Raw genomic sequence first — 14,097 nt, forward strand, 5'->3', positions numbered from 1 at the left:
AATGCTTCAGATAACTCTCTCTCTCCCTTTTACATTTTTTTTCCCCTTCTTATTTCAGGGGGGAACTTCAATCAGGTGACAAAAGCCGTTTAATAACCAACATCCCTTAACTTCCTTTTTATCAAGAAGGGTATTCCCAGGGCTCAGGGAAGTCTGCAAATCAATGCAAAGGGGAAGGCATCAAGAAGCACATCTGAAGTATTAGCAGGGAGCAGCAGGCAGCAAACATTCAAACCCAGAAATATTGACTCAACATTTCCTATATAGTGCAACAATTCTGCATAAATGATAGACATTGTCAAGAAGGATTCTGCCTGAAAAAGACGTAGAAAGAAAAGAGAACATCGACAGACATGAAGGTAAGGTGTCTGATTAAACTAATATTGGTACTTACGTATCATACCTCTGCAGTGGCGTCACTTTGTTCTTATTCTTATCAACTGAACCCGTAGATAGTTGAAGAAAATTGGGGTTTAATTTATATAATTCTTGAAGTAGCTTCTGTTCATACTCTTGGTGTTTACCCGCCTAATGGAAGAACAAATTAAAACTGCAGTGGGGTTCACCAAATGGCTGGAATAAAATACTGAATTACTTTCTGAATTATTAAAGATATTCTAACAAAACATGTAAGGGTTTTTCATGATGTCGGAGAAACCTGTGAGGATGATGTCACAAAATTTCTAGACCAATGAAAGTTCTTCCAACAAAACTATATGACATATATTCCATTAATTAAGGCATTTCATCCACCACTGAATTTTATGAAGATCACTGAAAATCAATTTCTTTCTTTTTAGAGATTAAAAGTTTTATGTTTTTACATAAAATTTAAAGTATTTTAAACTCTAGACCAAAGGTTGGTCATTTACAGCCAGTCACTTTATTTTTGTAAAGAAAGTTTTATTGGAACAGTCACGCTCATTCACCTATGACTTGTCTATTACTTATGAGTTGTCCGTGGCTGCTTTCACGCTATAACAGTAGAGCTGAATAGCTGCTACAGAGACCACGTGGCCCAGAAAGCCTAAAATATTTACTAACTGGCCTGTCACAGAAAAAGTTTGCCAATCCCTGCTATATACACAACAAAGAGAACTCTGTATTTACTGTAGTTGGCAGCTGTATCTTAGAAGGCAATGTTATAACCATTATGGGAGAAATCAGGCAAAGACTGACAGATTGACTATGGAAACTAGTCACATACAAAAATGTTACTTTGAATGACTTAAAATGAAATTACTTTGAATAACTTTTTACCGTTTCCATGTATATGATGACTGGAATGACATTTTTACTTACCTTCAGGATTGTTAATTATTTTACAAGTGTGGTCTGAATAAATGTTATGGGAAAATCAAAACCAGAACAGAACAGATCGAAACAAAAATAAAACAAAAAAAAACAAGTGCATGCGATATCATCTAATAGAGAATAATTGTATCACATATACAGCATGATGCAACGTTCCCTGTTCTGAGAGGGCTCTTGCCTGTTTCAGTTGGATCTATAAATATTTCACATGGTACCAAATTTTGAGATATACAGTAACACAGAAAGATCTCCTGATTTTTGCCATGATACAATTTGTTCAAATTTCCTTTCTACATTGAGAAAGTGTTTGAACAAAGAAACCCCTTTTCAAAGTATATCTTGGGTAAAGAAGAGCAAGATGAATTCAGGACAATGATGTGAAACAAATTTTAAATTATTAAGAAAAAATACCGTTAGATGTGGATTTTACATCTTTAAAACATGAAAAGCCTTGAAAATACTTTCTGCAATCAATACTTCAGGAGATATTATGGCTTTCATTAGCCACAAAGAGCTCAAATTGATATTCAAGCGATTCTACAGGGGCAGTTCATAGAGACAGGTTAAATCCCATACAATAAAGTTCTGAGGGACTGTACATCTATTTTCTTTTACTGTTCCATAATACTCAAAATGAGATCAAGTGGGGTTCACAAATTCTTTGAGATTTTCATCGTAATTAGTACCCAAGAGTAAAGCTAGCCAAAATTCAGTTTGAAATGGTTCAACCTTAGATTTCATCCAAGAGAATCATTGGAAAAAAAAAGATAAAATCAAGAAGCATTTATTGGACAAGCTTTAAGAAAGAAGTCATCCATCTCCATTAAATGTCACAGAGACCTTATTTTAACAGTTTTTGGATCATAAAGACAACACTGTTAAGAAATTTTTAATCTGTGGAACTCCAAGTCAAAAAAAAGGTAATATTTCATTTAAAGGAGCCCCTATAAGATTTTCTCCAGTCAGAACTGGAGAATGAAAGATAGCAATCAATGCCCCCATCTTCTAAATAAGTATTCCTGCAAAAGTCCAACCAACAATCTGAGGTCCTCATCTATGTTAGGGAAGCACAGCACTGTGCTTTGGTATTATCCTCATTTAGTATGTCATATGGTCAACATTTTTACTTAGAAAGGCATGGTTATTCTTAAAAAAGAAAGGGGACAAGAGGAAATGTTAAAAAGAACATATGAGGCCCAGGGTTTTGCTGGTTTGGATCCCAGGCATGGACATGACATCGCTCATCAAGCCATGCTGAGGCGGTGTCCCACACAGCACAACAAGAAGGACCTACAAATAGAATATACAACTATGTACTCAGGGGCCTTGGGGAGAAGAAGAGGGAAAAGAAAAAAATAAAAAAGACTGGCAACAGATGTTAGCTCAGGTGCCAATCTTTCAAAAAACAAAAAAAGAACATATGATGATAAGCTTTCAATTCACCCTTTACAGGACACTGACTCAGTGGATGCTTTCATGGGGAGAATCACTTTATAAAAATAATCTTAGTTTATCAGCAACATCTGACAGAAAATTATTTTTTATCATGCTGTCTCTAAAGAGTAGAGATTGGGGAGGGAAAAAAACCCTCATAATTACAGTATCCTGCTTAGCTTTCATTTTGCTGACATTCCCCTTAAAGCAGCATTTCTCAAAATGCTTTCCTTGGTCAGTTAAGTTCTGCTTATACATTCCTCCCATGTATTAACATATTAAAGACTCTGAGAAGTCCTGCAGGGGAAAAAACCTATTAGTCTAGCATTTTCAAACTTAGTGGATCACAGACCCATTTTTATTATTATAATATCCTGCAGAACTGACATTCCATGAAACACTGCTTGGGAAATGCTACTTTAAAGTAATACCAGTTTTAAAAAAATAAAATCCCTAGTTTTTGCCTGTGCAATTTTAACTTAGAAAAACACTTCCTTTTCTCAAAGTTGACAATTCACATTACTTTACTACCTGCATTTCCTCTTTTGTGAAGCTGGCTGCCTCATCCCCCAATTCGTGTAGATACATGCAGTCAGGTTTTGGACACTGCATATTCTTTAAGAAGTAACTGCAGTATTTTGTTGTACCTAGAGATGCCTGTAGGAAGAGAAAGGGAGGGGGGAAAAAAGACTCAAAATGTGAACTAACACCACAATGAGAATTTCCATGTTTCGCATTTTCACTTCATCTAAAACGAGGCACACACATGAGAAAACAAGAAGTATGGCTGTGACTACTAGAGAACTAAACTATTACTAGCAGGATTTATTATTAAAGATGATGCTCAATTGGAAGAACTAAAGAAAACATCTCAGTCTATCGTTTCCAGAACTTGAGCATCCAAATCTTCTTCCCTAGAGATCAGAAGAGAAGACAGATAAAATCTGTTCCATGTTATAAGTGATTAGGCACATAAGAAGGCAAATTCCTGTTTCTAATTATGCCATCCTCCTTCCATTTACATAAAGCATTGCTTGCTGGGATCCTTCACTCAAACCCAAATTGATCAAAATCCAAATATTTAAGAACAATAAATCAGAACCACTACCTATTTCTGAAAAGAATAGTAATAGATTCATTTACACAGAATAAAATATGTATAAATATAGGAGATTTTTAAGGATTATCCCCTAGTAACATGTTTATTTCTACCTGGCAAATAGGACCCTATATAAGTCAGCAGTAAACAAATTAGCTGTCATAGGTTGGTATGGATGACTAACAAGCAATCTTCAAACAGACCTCTTCCAAATGGAATATGTAAATGCTATGTTCTCCTCCACTTACTAGATTTTATCCATTTCTTCTTAAAAAAAAAAAAAGAAAACCAAGATGACCATATTACCTTAAGTGTTCTGCCATCTACCACCACATTGTTGACACACTGTATGGCTCTGAGAGCATCTTCTGACCGGATATAGGTTACATAAGCACTGGCACTTGGACCCTAAAATGAAAACCCACTGTTACTACTTTCAAATTCAACAAAAACTTTAAAAAATTATCTTGCAACCTGCCTAGGGAATTCTAAAGGCCTTTACTACTACTATCAATAATAATAATGACAATAATTAGAAGTAGTAGTAGCTTTGACTAAACCATATACTAGCTCATTTTAAAACAATCATACTTAATGAAGTTTATCTGATTTTAAGCAGATTAAAATATATACGAATAAAATATCTTCTTTGGCTTGGCTTTCTTTTAAAGCCATTTGACAGGTTTGTCAAGGTTATAAAAGACTTTTAAACTTAGATTTAAAAATGTAAGATCTGAAGACACAGTGTCAAATTATATTCTCCCGAAAACAAATACAATCTGCAAGAGTATTTTATCTGCTATTACCAGCACAGCAAAAATGCTCTATTAGTATTTTCAGATATTGAAAATTTGTTAAATAAAAATCATTATCTGGACTGCCTAACCATAGAATCAACTCCCTCTCCCCTTCAAACCATCACTATATCTTTGTTTTACTATTTCCATCAATCCACTAGTAAGTCCTAGAAGGGTCAAATGAACACCAAAAGTTCCCCCACCTCATCAAAAGAGGTCACTACAATGGCTTAAGGCTTGAACCTCAAGCTTTCTAATGAAAGAAAGCAAATTTTCCTTCAAAACTGCTCAGGTCAAGCCTAGACCATAGGAAGGAAAGGAAAAATCTCTATAATTAGTTACCTGTGAGCCTGCATATGATGTGCTATTATTTATGACAACTTTATGTATTTTACCAAACTTCCCAAAATATTCTGGTCGTTTTAAAACCTACAAAAGAAGAAAAAATAAGGTATAAACTGTCCTCATTTTCATCAATTTTATCCTTATAATGGAGACATAAATCATCCCTCCTTAGTGAAAAGAAAATAATTTTTAATGTTTTCTAATAAATGTGACTATTTTCTAGTCACAATTTGTGTGGTGAACCTAAAGGAAATAATCAACAGAGTCCAAAAGCTGTTCTTTTTTTTTAATGTGATTTTTTTCAATTGAGTTCATAACAGTTTACAACATGGTGAAATTTCAGTTGTACATTATTATTTGTCAGACACCATATAAATGTGCCCCTTCACCCCTTGTGCACATCTCCCATCTCCCTTCCCCTCTGGTAACCACTAAACTGTTCTCTTTGTCCCTGTGTTAGTTTATCTTCCACATATGACTAAAATGATCCAGTGTTTGTCTTTCTCTGTCTGGCATATTTCGCTTAACATAATACTCTTAAGCTCCATCCATATTGTTGAGAATGAGATGATTTTGTCCTTTTTTATGGCTGAGTAGTATTCCATTATATATACACAGGACATCTTCCTCATCTAATCATCAGTCAATGGGCATTTGGGTTGCTTCCACTTCTTGGCTATAGTAAATAATGCTGGAATGAACACAAGGGTGCATAAGTCTCTCTGAATTGCTGATTTCAAGTTCTTTGGATAAACAGCCAGTACTGGGATAGCTGGATCATATGGTATTTCTATTTTTTAATTTTTTAAGAAATCCCCATACTGTTTTCCATAGCAGCTGCACCAGTTTGCATTTCCACCAGCAGTGTATGAGGGTTCTCTTTTTTCCACACCTTCTATAGAACTTTTTATGTTTTGTCTTGGTGATAACGGCCATTTTAATGGGTATAAGGTGGTATCTTAGTGTAGTTTTGATTTGCATTTCCCTGATGATTAGTGATGTTGAACATCTTTTCATGTGTGTATTGACCATCAGTATATCCTCTTAGATAAATGTCTGTTCATATCCACTGCCCATTTTTTGATCGAGTTGTTTTTTGCTGTTAGGAAGTGTGAGCTCTTCAGATACTTGGAGAGTAACCCCTTGTAGGATATATGATTTACAAATATTTTCTCCCAGTCAGTGGGTTGTCTTTCTGTTTTGTTCCTGGTTTCCTTTGCCATGCAGAAGCTCTTTAGTCTGATGAAGTGCCATTCTTTATTTTTCCTTTTGTTTCCCTCAACCGAGCAGACAGGGTATTCGAAAAGATCCTTCTAAGACTAATGTCAAAGACTATACTGCCTACATTTTCTTCTAGGAGTTTTATGGTTTCAAGTCTTTGATACATTTCGAGTTACTTTTTATGTACGGTGAAAGATAATGGTCTACTTTCATTCTTTTGAATGTAGGCCATCCAGTTTTCCCAACACCATTTACTGAAGAGACTTTCCTTTCTCTGTTCTATGTTTGTAGCTCCTTTGTGAAAGATTAGCTGTCTGTAGATGTATGGTTTTACTTCTTGGCTTTCAATTCTGTTCCGTTAATCTGTGTCTCTCTTTTTGTATCAGTACCATGATGTTTTGATTACTATAGCTTTGTAGTATATTTTGAAGTCAGGGATTGTAAAGCCTCCAGCTTTGTTCTTTTTTCTCAGGATAGCTTTAGGTATTTGAGGTCTTTTGTTTCCCCATATCAATTTCAGGATGCTTTGTTCTTTTTCCATGAAGAATGACATTGGGATTCTGATTGGGATTGCACTGAATCTATAGATTGCTTTAGACAGTATGGACATTTTCACTATATTTATTCTTCCAATCCATGTGCATAGGATATCTTTCCATTTCTTTATGCCATCATTGATTTCTTTCAATAATGTCTTATAGTTTTCATTGTATAGGTCTTTCACCTCCTTGGTTAAATTTATTCCTAGGTATTTTATTCATTTTCTTGTGATTGTAAATGAGATTGTATTCTTGAGTTCTCGTTCTGTTAGTTCATTATTGGAGTATGTAAATGCCACTGATTTTTGAAGTTGACTTTGTACCCTGCAAATCTGCTGTAGTTGTTAATTTCTAATAGTTTTCTGACACATTCTTTAGGGTTTTCTATATTTACAATCATGTCGTCTGCAAACAGTGAAAGTCTTACTTCTTCCTTTCCAATTTGGATTCCTTTTACTTCTTTTTCTTGCCTAATTGCTCTGGCCAAAATCTCCAGTATTTGAGAGTGGGCATGCTTGTCTTGTTCCTGTTCTCAGAGGGATGGCTTTTTGTTTTTCCCCATTGAGTATGATGTTGGCTGTGAGTGTGTCATATTTGGCCATTAGTATGTTGAGGTGCTTTCCTTTTATACGTATTTTATTCAGAGTTTTTATCATAAATGGATGTTAGATCTTGTCAAATGCCTTCTCAGCATCTATTGAGACAATCATGTAGTTTTTATTCCTCATTTTATTAAGATGGTGTATCACACTGATTTGCAGATGTTGAACTATCCCTGCATCCCTAGTATAAATGCCACTTGATCATGGTGTATGATCTTTTTAATATATTGCTGTATTCGGTTTGCTGATATTTTGTTGAGGATCTATGTTCATCAGCAATACTGGCCTGTAATATTCCTTCTTTGTGTTGTCCTTCTCTGGCTTTGGGATTATGGTGATGTTGGCCTCATAAAAGGTGTTATGAAATGTTCCATCTTCTTCAACTATTTGGAATAGTTTGAGAAGGATAGGTATTAAATCTTCTTTGAAGTTTTTTTGTGGGTTTTTCAGGGTTTTTTTTTAAGATGTTATTTTTCCTTTTTTGCCCCAAAGCCCCCTGGTACATAGCTGTGTATTTTTAGTTGTGGGTCCTTCTAGTTGTGGCATGTTGGATGCTGCCTCAGCATGGCTTGATGAGTGGTGCCATGTCCACACCTAGAATTCGAACTGACGAAATCCTCGGCCACCGAAGCAGAGTGCGTGAACTTAACCACTCAGCCACAGTGCCAGTACCATCTCCTCTTTCATTTCTAATTTTATTTGTTTGAGTCTTCTATTTTTTTTCTTAGTCTGGCTAAGGATTTGTCAATTTTATTTATCTTCTCAAAGAAGCAGTTCTTTGTTTCTTTGGTCCTTTCTACTGTTGTTTGTTTATTTGTTTAAATTTCATTTATTTATGCTCTAATTTTTATTATTTCCCTCCTTCTGCTGACTTTGGGCTTTGTTCTTCTTTTTCTAATTCTGTTAGGTGTAGTTTAAGATTGCTTATTTGAGATTTTTCTCGTTTGCTAAGGAAGGCCTGTATTGCTGTGAATTTCCTACTTAACACTGCTTTTGCTGCATCCCATGTGAGTTGGTATGGTGTATTTCCATTTTCATTTGTCTCCAGATATTTTTTGATTTCTCATTTAACTGCTTCAATGATCCACTGGTCGTTCAGTAGCATGTTTAGTCGCCACATATTTACTTTCCCAGCTTTTTTCCTTGTAGCTGATTTCTAGTTTCATAGCATTGCGGTCAGAAAAGATGCTTGATATGATTTCAATCTTCTTAAATTTATTGAGGCTTGCCTTGTTTCCCAACATATGATCTATCTTTGAGAATGTTCCATGTGCTCTTGAGAACAATGTGTATTCTGTAGTTTTTGGATGGAGTGTTCTATATGTATCTATTAAGTCCATCTGGTCTAGTCCAAAGCTATTCTTTACTGACCCACTGAAGAGAAACCAGGACTCACTAAGTTCGGTACTATCTACTACATTCTAATATCTGCACCAATAACCTATGAGAACTTATCTTCACAGTATTCTTAAACACAAATCAGCTCAAATAGCCTAACAGCATTTTCATTAATAGATGATCCTTATAAGAAAATAATTCTCAAAACAATGATCAAAATTATTTTTTTTAAAGACAGAGATAGAAACTCGAGGACAGACATTAAGTAGAGAGAGTCATTACAAATCTATTACAGATAATACTTGATATATTAAAGCATTATCTATAAGCTATAAATTCCAAATATGGTAACAGAATGTTCCTCAACCTTCAAAGCCTTATGATTATCACTATTCTGTGTGTATGCATATATGTATTTATACACACACATACACATGCACATGCAGTTTTCTTATGCTTATCAATTTTATCATTTTCATTTACAATTTTACCAATTTTACCATTTCTCAACCGTCTCCTGGTTTTTTCCCTCTCTTTTCCTGGTTAATAACTTATGTGAGGTGATGGATGGAACAAGCTTTTTTGTGTACCTGTCAAATGTATGCAAAGTATTCTTTCAAAACAATCTTATTTGATAATACTCTCATACACAACTTAGCTAATATGTTCTGCATCTGACAGAATCAAAGCTTTGTGAAACAGTCTGTGGCAGGGGTGTCATTAATTCTTAGAAGTTTTCAACTTAACTAATATAAAGTAATTACTTTTACCATATTTTATTTTAGGTTCTTATAAGTATAGGGTTGTTACATTGTCTACAGCTAATTTTAATGAATTAGAAGGTGAGGTGATTACACTAGTTTTCAATCATTTTTTCCACCCAAATCTCCTGAGGGATTTGATAGTTACAGCGGCGAAGGCAATGACCCTTGGGTTTTTCACAGCAGTCTCAGGAATGAGAGGTGGTAGAAAGAGCATATTTTGAAAAGTTTTCTGGTCAGTGGAGTGTGGAACTGCATTCAGTATTCCAGCTGGATGCACACCAACTCAGCAAAAGACCTCACAGCCAAAACAGCTGCTTCAAAAGGTTCAGGCTGATCACAGGTTGTGCTACATCAGCATCTCATATCACATCTGAGTTTAAGGCAGTAGTTCTTAATGACGGTAGCATTCAAAAGGGCATTTTGGAAATTTGTGGGAGTTTTTACTAGGGGAGGATGTCAAAGTGACTGGGAGACACTGTGTGTGTCAGTGGATGGGAGCCAGGGCTAGCTTACAATACTCAGACTAGCACTGCACAACAAAGAATTGTCCTGCACAACTTTTGAATGTTCTACGAGACATTCATGTAGCTGAGAAGCTTGTTTATAATTAAGTGAACCTAGAAACAAATTCCGTATTATATATAAATATAAAGAAGTTTCCCACAGTTTTGACATACACTGAATTTACAGGAAGGGAAGACTACAAGTACTTTGTTTGAAATTTTACTAAGAGTTGTTTCAGAAAAATCATACCATTAGCATTTCACAGTACCTGAGTTGCCAATACACACACCTGTAACAATCTACATTTGTAGTTGCCACATTCACAGTGATTCTACAGATGCAAGTATCTTACTATTTTATTACGTACTGAAAAATAGTACTTCAAAAACTTAAATACACATACAAATCATTTAAGGACCTAGTTAAAATGCATATCTGGATCCAGTAGCTCTGAGGCAAGGCCTAAGAGTCTGCATTAATAAGCTCCCAGGTGATACTAACGCTACTGGCCCAGAGGCCACACCCTAAGTATCAAGGTTCTAGAGTGTAGTACCTAAGTATTCACATGTAGAAATAGTCTTTTATAATTACTTTCATTTCTCCTTTATATATTTTTTCAAATTATGTATGTAGACAGACTATATTATCAAGAAGTTATTTCATGAAAGTCAAAGGGTATTATAAAATATTAGTTTAAAATAAAGTGGGTACTGGGTCTGATAAGGTTGAAGACCACTGGCTTCTAGAAATAGTTTCTGGCCAATATTTGGGTATAACATCTTCATAACAACAAAAGACTTGTATATAATTACACTGACATGTCACACTGCAGCCAGAATGGTATTTTCAAAGCACAAATCTAGCCTTGTCACTCTGTTCTTGAAAACAGTCAACAGCTTCCTATTGCCTTTAGGATAAGGTGAAAACTCCTTAGCCTGGTTAGAAAGCCCTTCATAATCTGTTACCACTTACCTCGCCAGCCTCATCTCTCACCACTGCACTCTCATCTTCCAGCCAAAGAAATTACTTGCAGACCAAGCTCTTTCTCATCCAGAAGCATTTGTATAGTTCCTGTGCCAGAAGCACCTTACCCCAAAGATAGCAGGGGAGTACGTACGTTCCACCTCACGGTCAGGTGCTATCTCTATGCCTCCACATCACACAGCACTTCTCATAGTATACTGTTATTTTTGTAAATAAGCAGTGACTAACTTTTTATTGATATATGCTTAGTGTCTCACATAGTGCCTGGCACACTGTAGGTACTCAATAAATGCTTATTGAAAAATTAAACTGTCTTAGTACTGAACAAAGAAAATTACACAGATATAGAACACTGGTGGGCCTCAATGTATTAGCAAGTGGCCTATGGCTAATAAGAAATGGCCAGCCCCGGCAAAGGAAATTAAAATAATTTAAACTTTCTATATTAAGTTGAACATTCCAGATTCAGCCTAAACATAACAGTCAACTAGCAACATAGCATTCCAGTGAATAAAGAAAGTAAAGAGTATAGAGAGCAGGCAGAGCACCCCGCACATCACCACATTAGCCGTATATTCAATGTCATATATTTACTTCACAGTGAGTCAGCTTTAGTACCTACACAGACTATAAAAGGCCACGTGACAGGATTATAAATGCCCAATGGCATGCCTAATGTGTAAAATGTCTTACATATTCTTTGGGAACATAGTCAACTATTCATGGACACCACAGACAAAATGGAAAATTTCGTAAGCAGATGGAACGATGAATGGATAAATGGATAGACGGATGAACGACAGACCAAACATCAGTGTAAAATAGACTGGACAAGGAGCTTTAAGAACAGGGGCGTTTCTAGTCCTGGCCCTGCTATGAAATAGCTGTGAGATCCCGGGCAAGTCACTGGTTTCTTAGCAATTCTTAAAAAATCATTTCCCATTTTTTCCTAAGTTTTAATATTTTCAGAGGAATCCTGCAGTTAGGCAGGGTCAGCTGTTATTTCAAAATAAGATAAGCAAAAAGAAAAAATGTCAAGTCAACTTGAGAAAGAAAACAGAAGAGGACTTACCTCTGGGTCTGCTAGGCGCTGAGACAGACCTACAACAAAGACGAGGTTTTTCTGTACAACCCGTACACTAGCCAAATGTTTGCGATTTTCTGATATTTTCTGTTTTCTCTCATTTTGTTTCTGTTTTTTCTCATTCTTTATCCTTTGCAGTTCTTCCTGGGAGAGTGGTTTATAAACTGCTGGGTCTTCTGGATATGGCTTTAAGCATAAAGCAAACATAGAAATTAGCATTAAATAAACAGAAAAACTATATGAACAATTATCAAATTCCGGATGATGAGTATGCGGTGGTGACCTCTCCCTTTTTCTGAATCTTTTAATTGCTTAAAATATCTTTTACTTAGTAAAAGTTAAAGGTTAAATAAAATAGTTCTAAAATACTTCTTTTTTAGAGCTTAGCACAGACCACTTTTAGTGCTAAAACTTAAACCACAACCAAAGGTCCTAAAATCAAAAACCAATCTTCGTTCTTCCCTACAGCACCTAGCCCATAGTTTATCAAAAAGTTACGTTTCTACGGTGATGTGCAAAAAGGCAAAAAGTTTAAGTTCTCCTATCTAAATATGAATTTATGCATTACAATCAACAAATATTTAATAAAAACCTACGTGATACAAGATTAATGAATTACTTGTTCTTTAACACATTCCTAGTCTAAGAGGGACACAGACGGACAAATAAACAACAATACAGACACTCTGGCTCAGGAGTTTGAATTTCGTTTCAACACTTATAGGCAAGTTAATTAAACTCTATGCCTCAGTATCCTCATAAGTAAACTGAAAATAATCTTGAAGGCTTGTGTAAAGATAAAACAACACTCATAAAGCAATTATTATTGTGACTGGCACACAGTAATCCCTCAATAAATACTAGCAATTAGGGGCTGGCCCCGTGGCCGAGTGGTTAAGTCTGTGCGCTCCGCTGCAGGCGGCCCAGTGTTTCGTTGGTTTGAATCCTGGGCACGGACATGGCACTGCTCATCAAACCACGCTGAGGCAGCATCCCACATGCTACAACTAGAAGGACCCACAACGAAGAATATACAACTATGTACTGGGGGGCTTTGGGGGAAAAAAAGGAAAAAATAAAATCTTTAAAAATAAATAAATAAATAAATAAATAAATACTAGCAATTACACTGTTGTAACTTTTTCCTTTCTTGTCATTACAATATTGTTTTTATTCCTACCGCTAATGCCAAGGCTACTAAATAAAAGCTGTGGACTCACACCACCTGGCTTTGAATCTTGGCTCACTCTTTACTATCTGAGAGACCTTGGCTAAGTTATGTGACTTGTCTCTCTCAGTCTTCTCTTCCATAAAATGAGAATCCCAGTACTTTATTCAGAAGGTTTCTGTGAGAGTTTAAAAAGATAACATACTTATAAAGTGACTAAAACTGTGTCCTACACATAAGCATTCAATAAGTCAGTTGTTATTACTATTAATAAAAATAGTTAATAAATGGAAGGTGGGACACATTAAATATATCTAAAACTGGATATGAAGAGATTCCGGAAGTGGGAACCACAATGGGTTGGGAAATTGTGCCTATCAGAACACAGGAGTGGGGACCAACAGAAATAATGCCATTAAAAAAAAAAAGTGGGAACAACGAAGAGTGAAGGGAGTATCCAAAAACCTGAAACCTTGCTATGCCTTTAATATAAAGTTATTTTCATCTTTTCATATATAAGTAAAAAACAAAAACCTTCAAATTTGTGAACACACTCAGATTAATGCTGAAGGTAATTAAAGAAGTGAGATTTCCCTTTATGTTCCTCAACTTCTACTAACAATATCATAACATCTCCAAAAACCCTATTCTTAAATATTCAGGCATAACTCTTAGTGCTTCTGCAGGATGTAAGCACCCATACCATTCAATTCCCACATTAAAAACTCTAAATCTTCTAGCTAATTAATCCTATTTGGCATACTCCAATTTACTTGTGAGTAGGAGGCATACAGAACAGCTGACTCAGTGATTTTGCATAACCCTGAGGACTTTCTCCAGGATCAAATATAAAGTTAGTATCACACATTTTAGAAGCTCAATAAAAATTTCCCAAATGAACACC

At 35.5% G+C, this 14,097-nt stretch overlaps 1 protein-coding gene across 11 annotated transcripts in view; it reads right to left on the reverse strand.

Moving 5' to 3' along the window:
- Nucleotides 1-14,097, reverse strand: part of CNOT4 (CCR4-NOT transcription complex subunit 4) — a 139,623-nt gene that overhangs the window by 54,430 nt on the left and 71,096 nt on the right. For 6 of the 11 annotated variants that reach the window (XM_070617813.1, XM_070617810.1, XM_070617811.1 and 3 more), the window contains 5 exons: nt 12,014-12,211; nt 4,987-5,073; nt 4,154-4,255; nt 3,280-3,405; nt 395-528 (listed from right to left, as the gene is read on the reverse strand). In XM_070617813.1, the coding sequence (XP_070473914.1) occupies nt 395-528; nt 3,280-3,405; nt 4,154-4,255; nt 4,987-5,073; nt 12,014-12,211 (647 nt within the window). The remainder of the gene's footprint in view (nt 1-394; nt 529-3,279; nt 3,406-4,153; nt 4,256-4,986; nt 5,074-12,013; nt 12,212-14,097) is intronic. The other 5 variants (XM_070617815.1, XM_008534969.2, XM_070617812.1 and 2 more) reach the window with 1 other exon arrangement.

This window comes from Equus przewalskii, chromosome 4 (assembly GCF_037783145.1).
Source record: "Equus przewalskii isolate Varuska chromosome 4, EquPr2, whole genome shotgun sequence".
Taxonomy (NCBI): domain Eukaryota; kingdom Metazoa; phylum Chordata; class Mammalia; order Perissodactyla; family Equidae; genus Equus; species Equus przewalskii.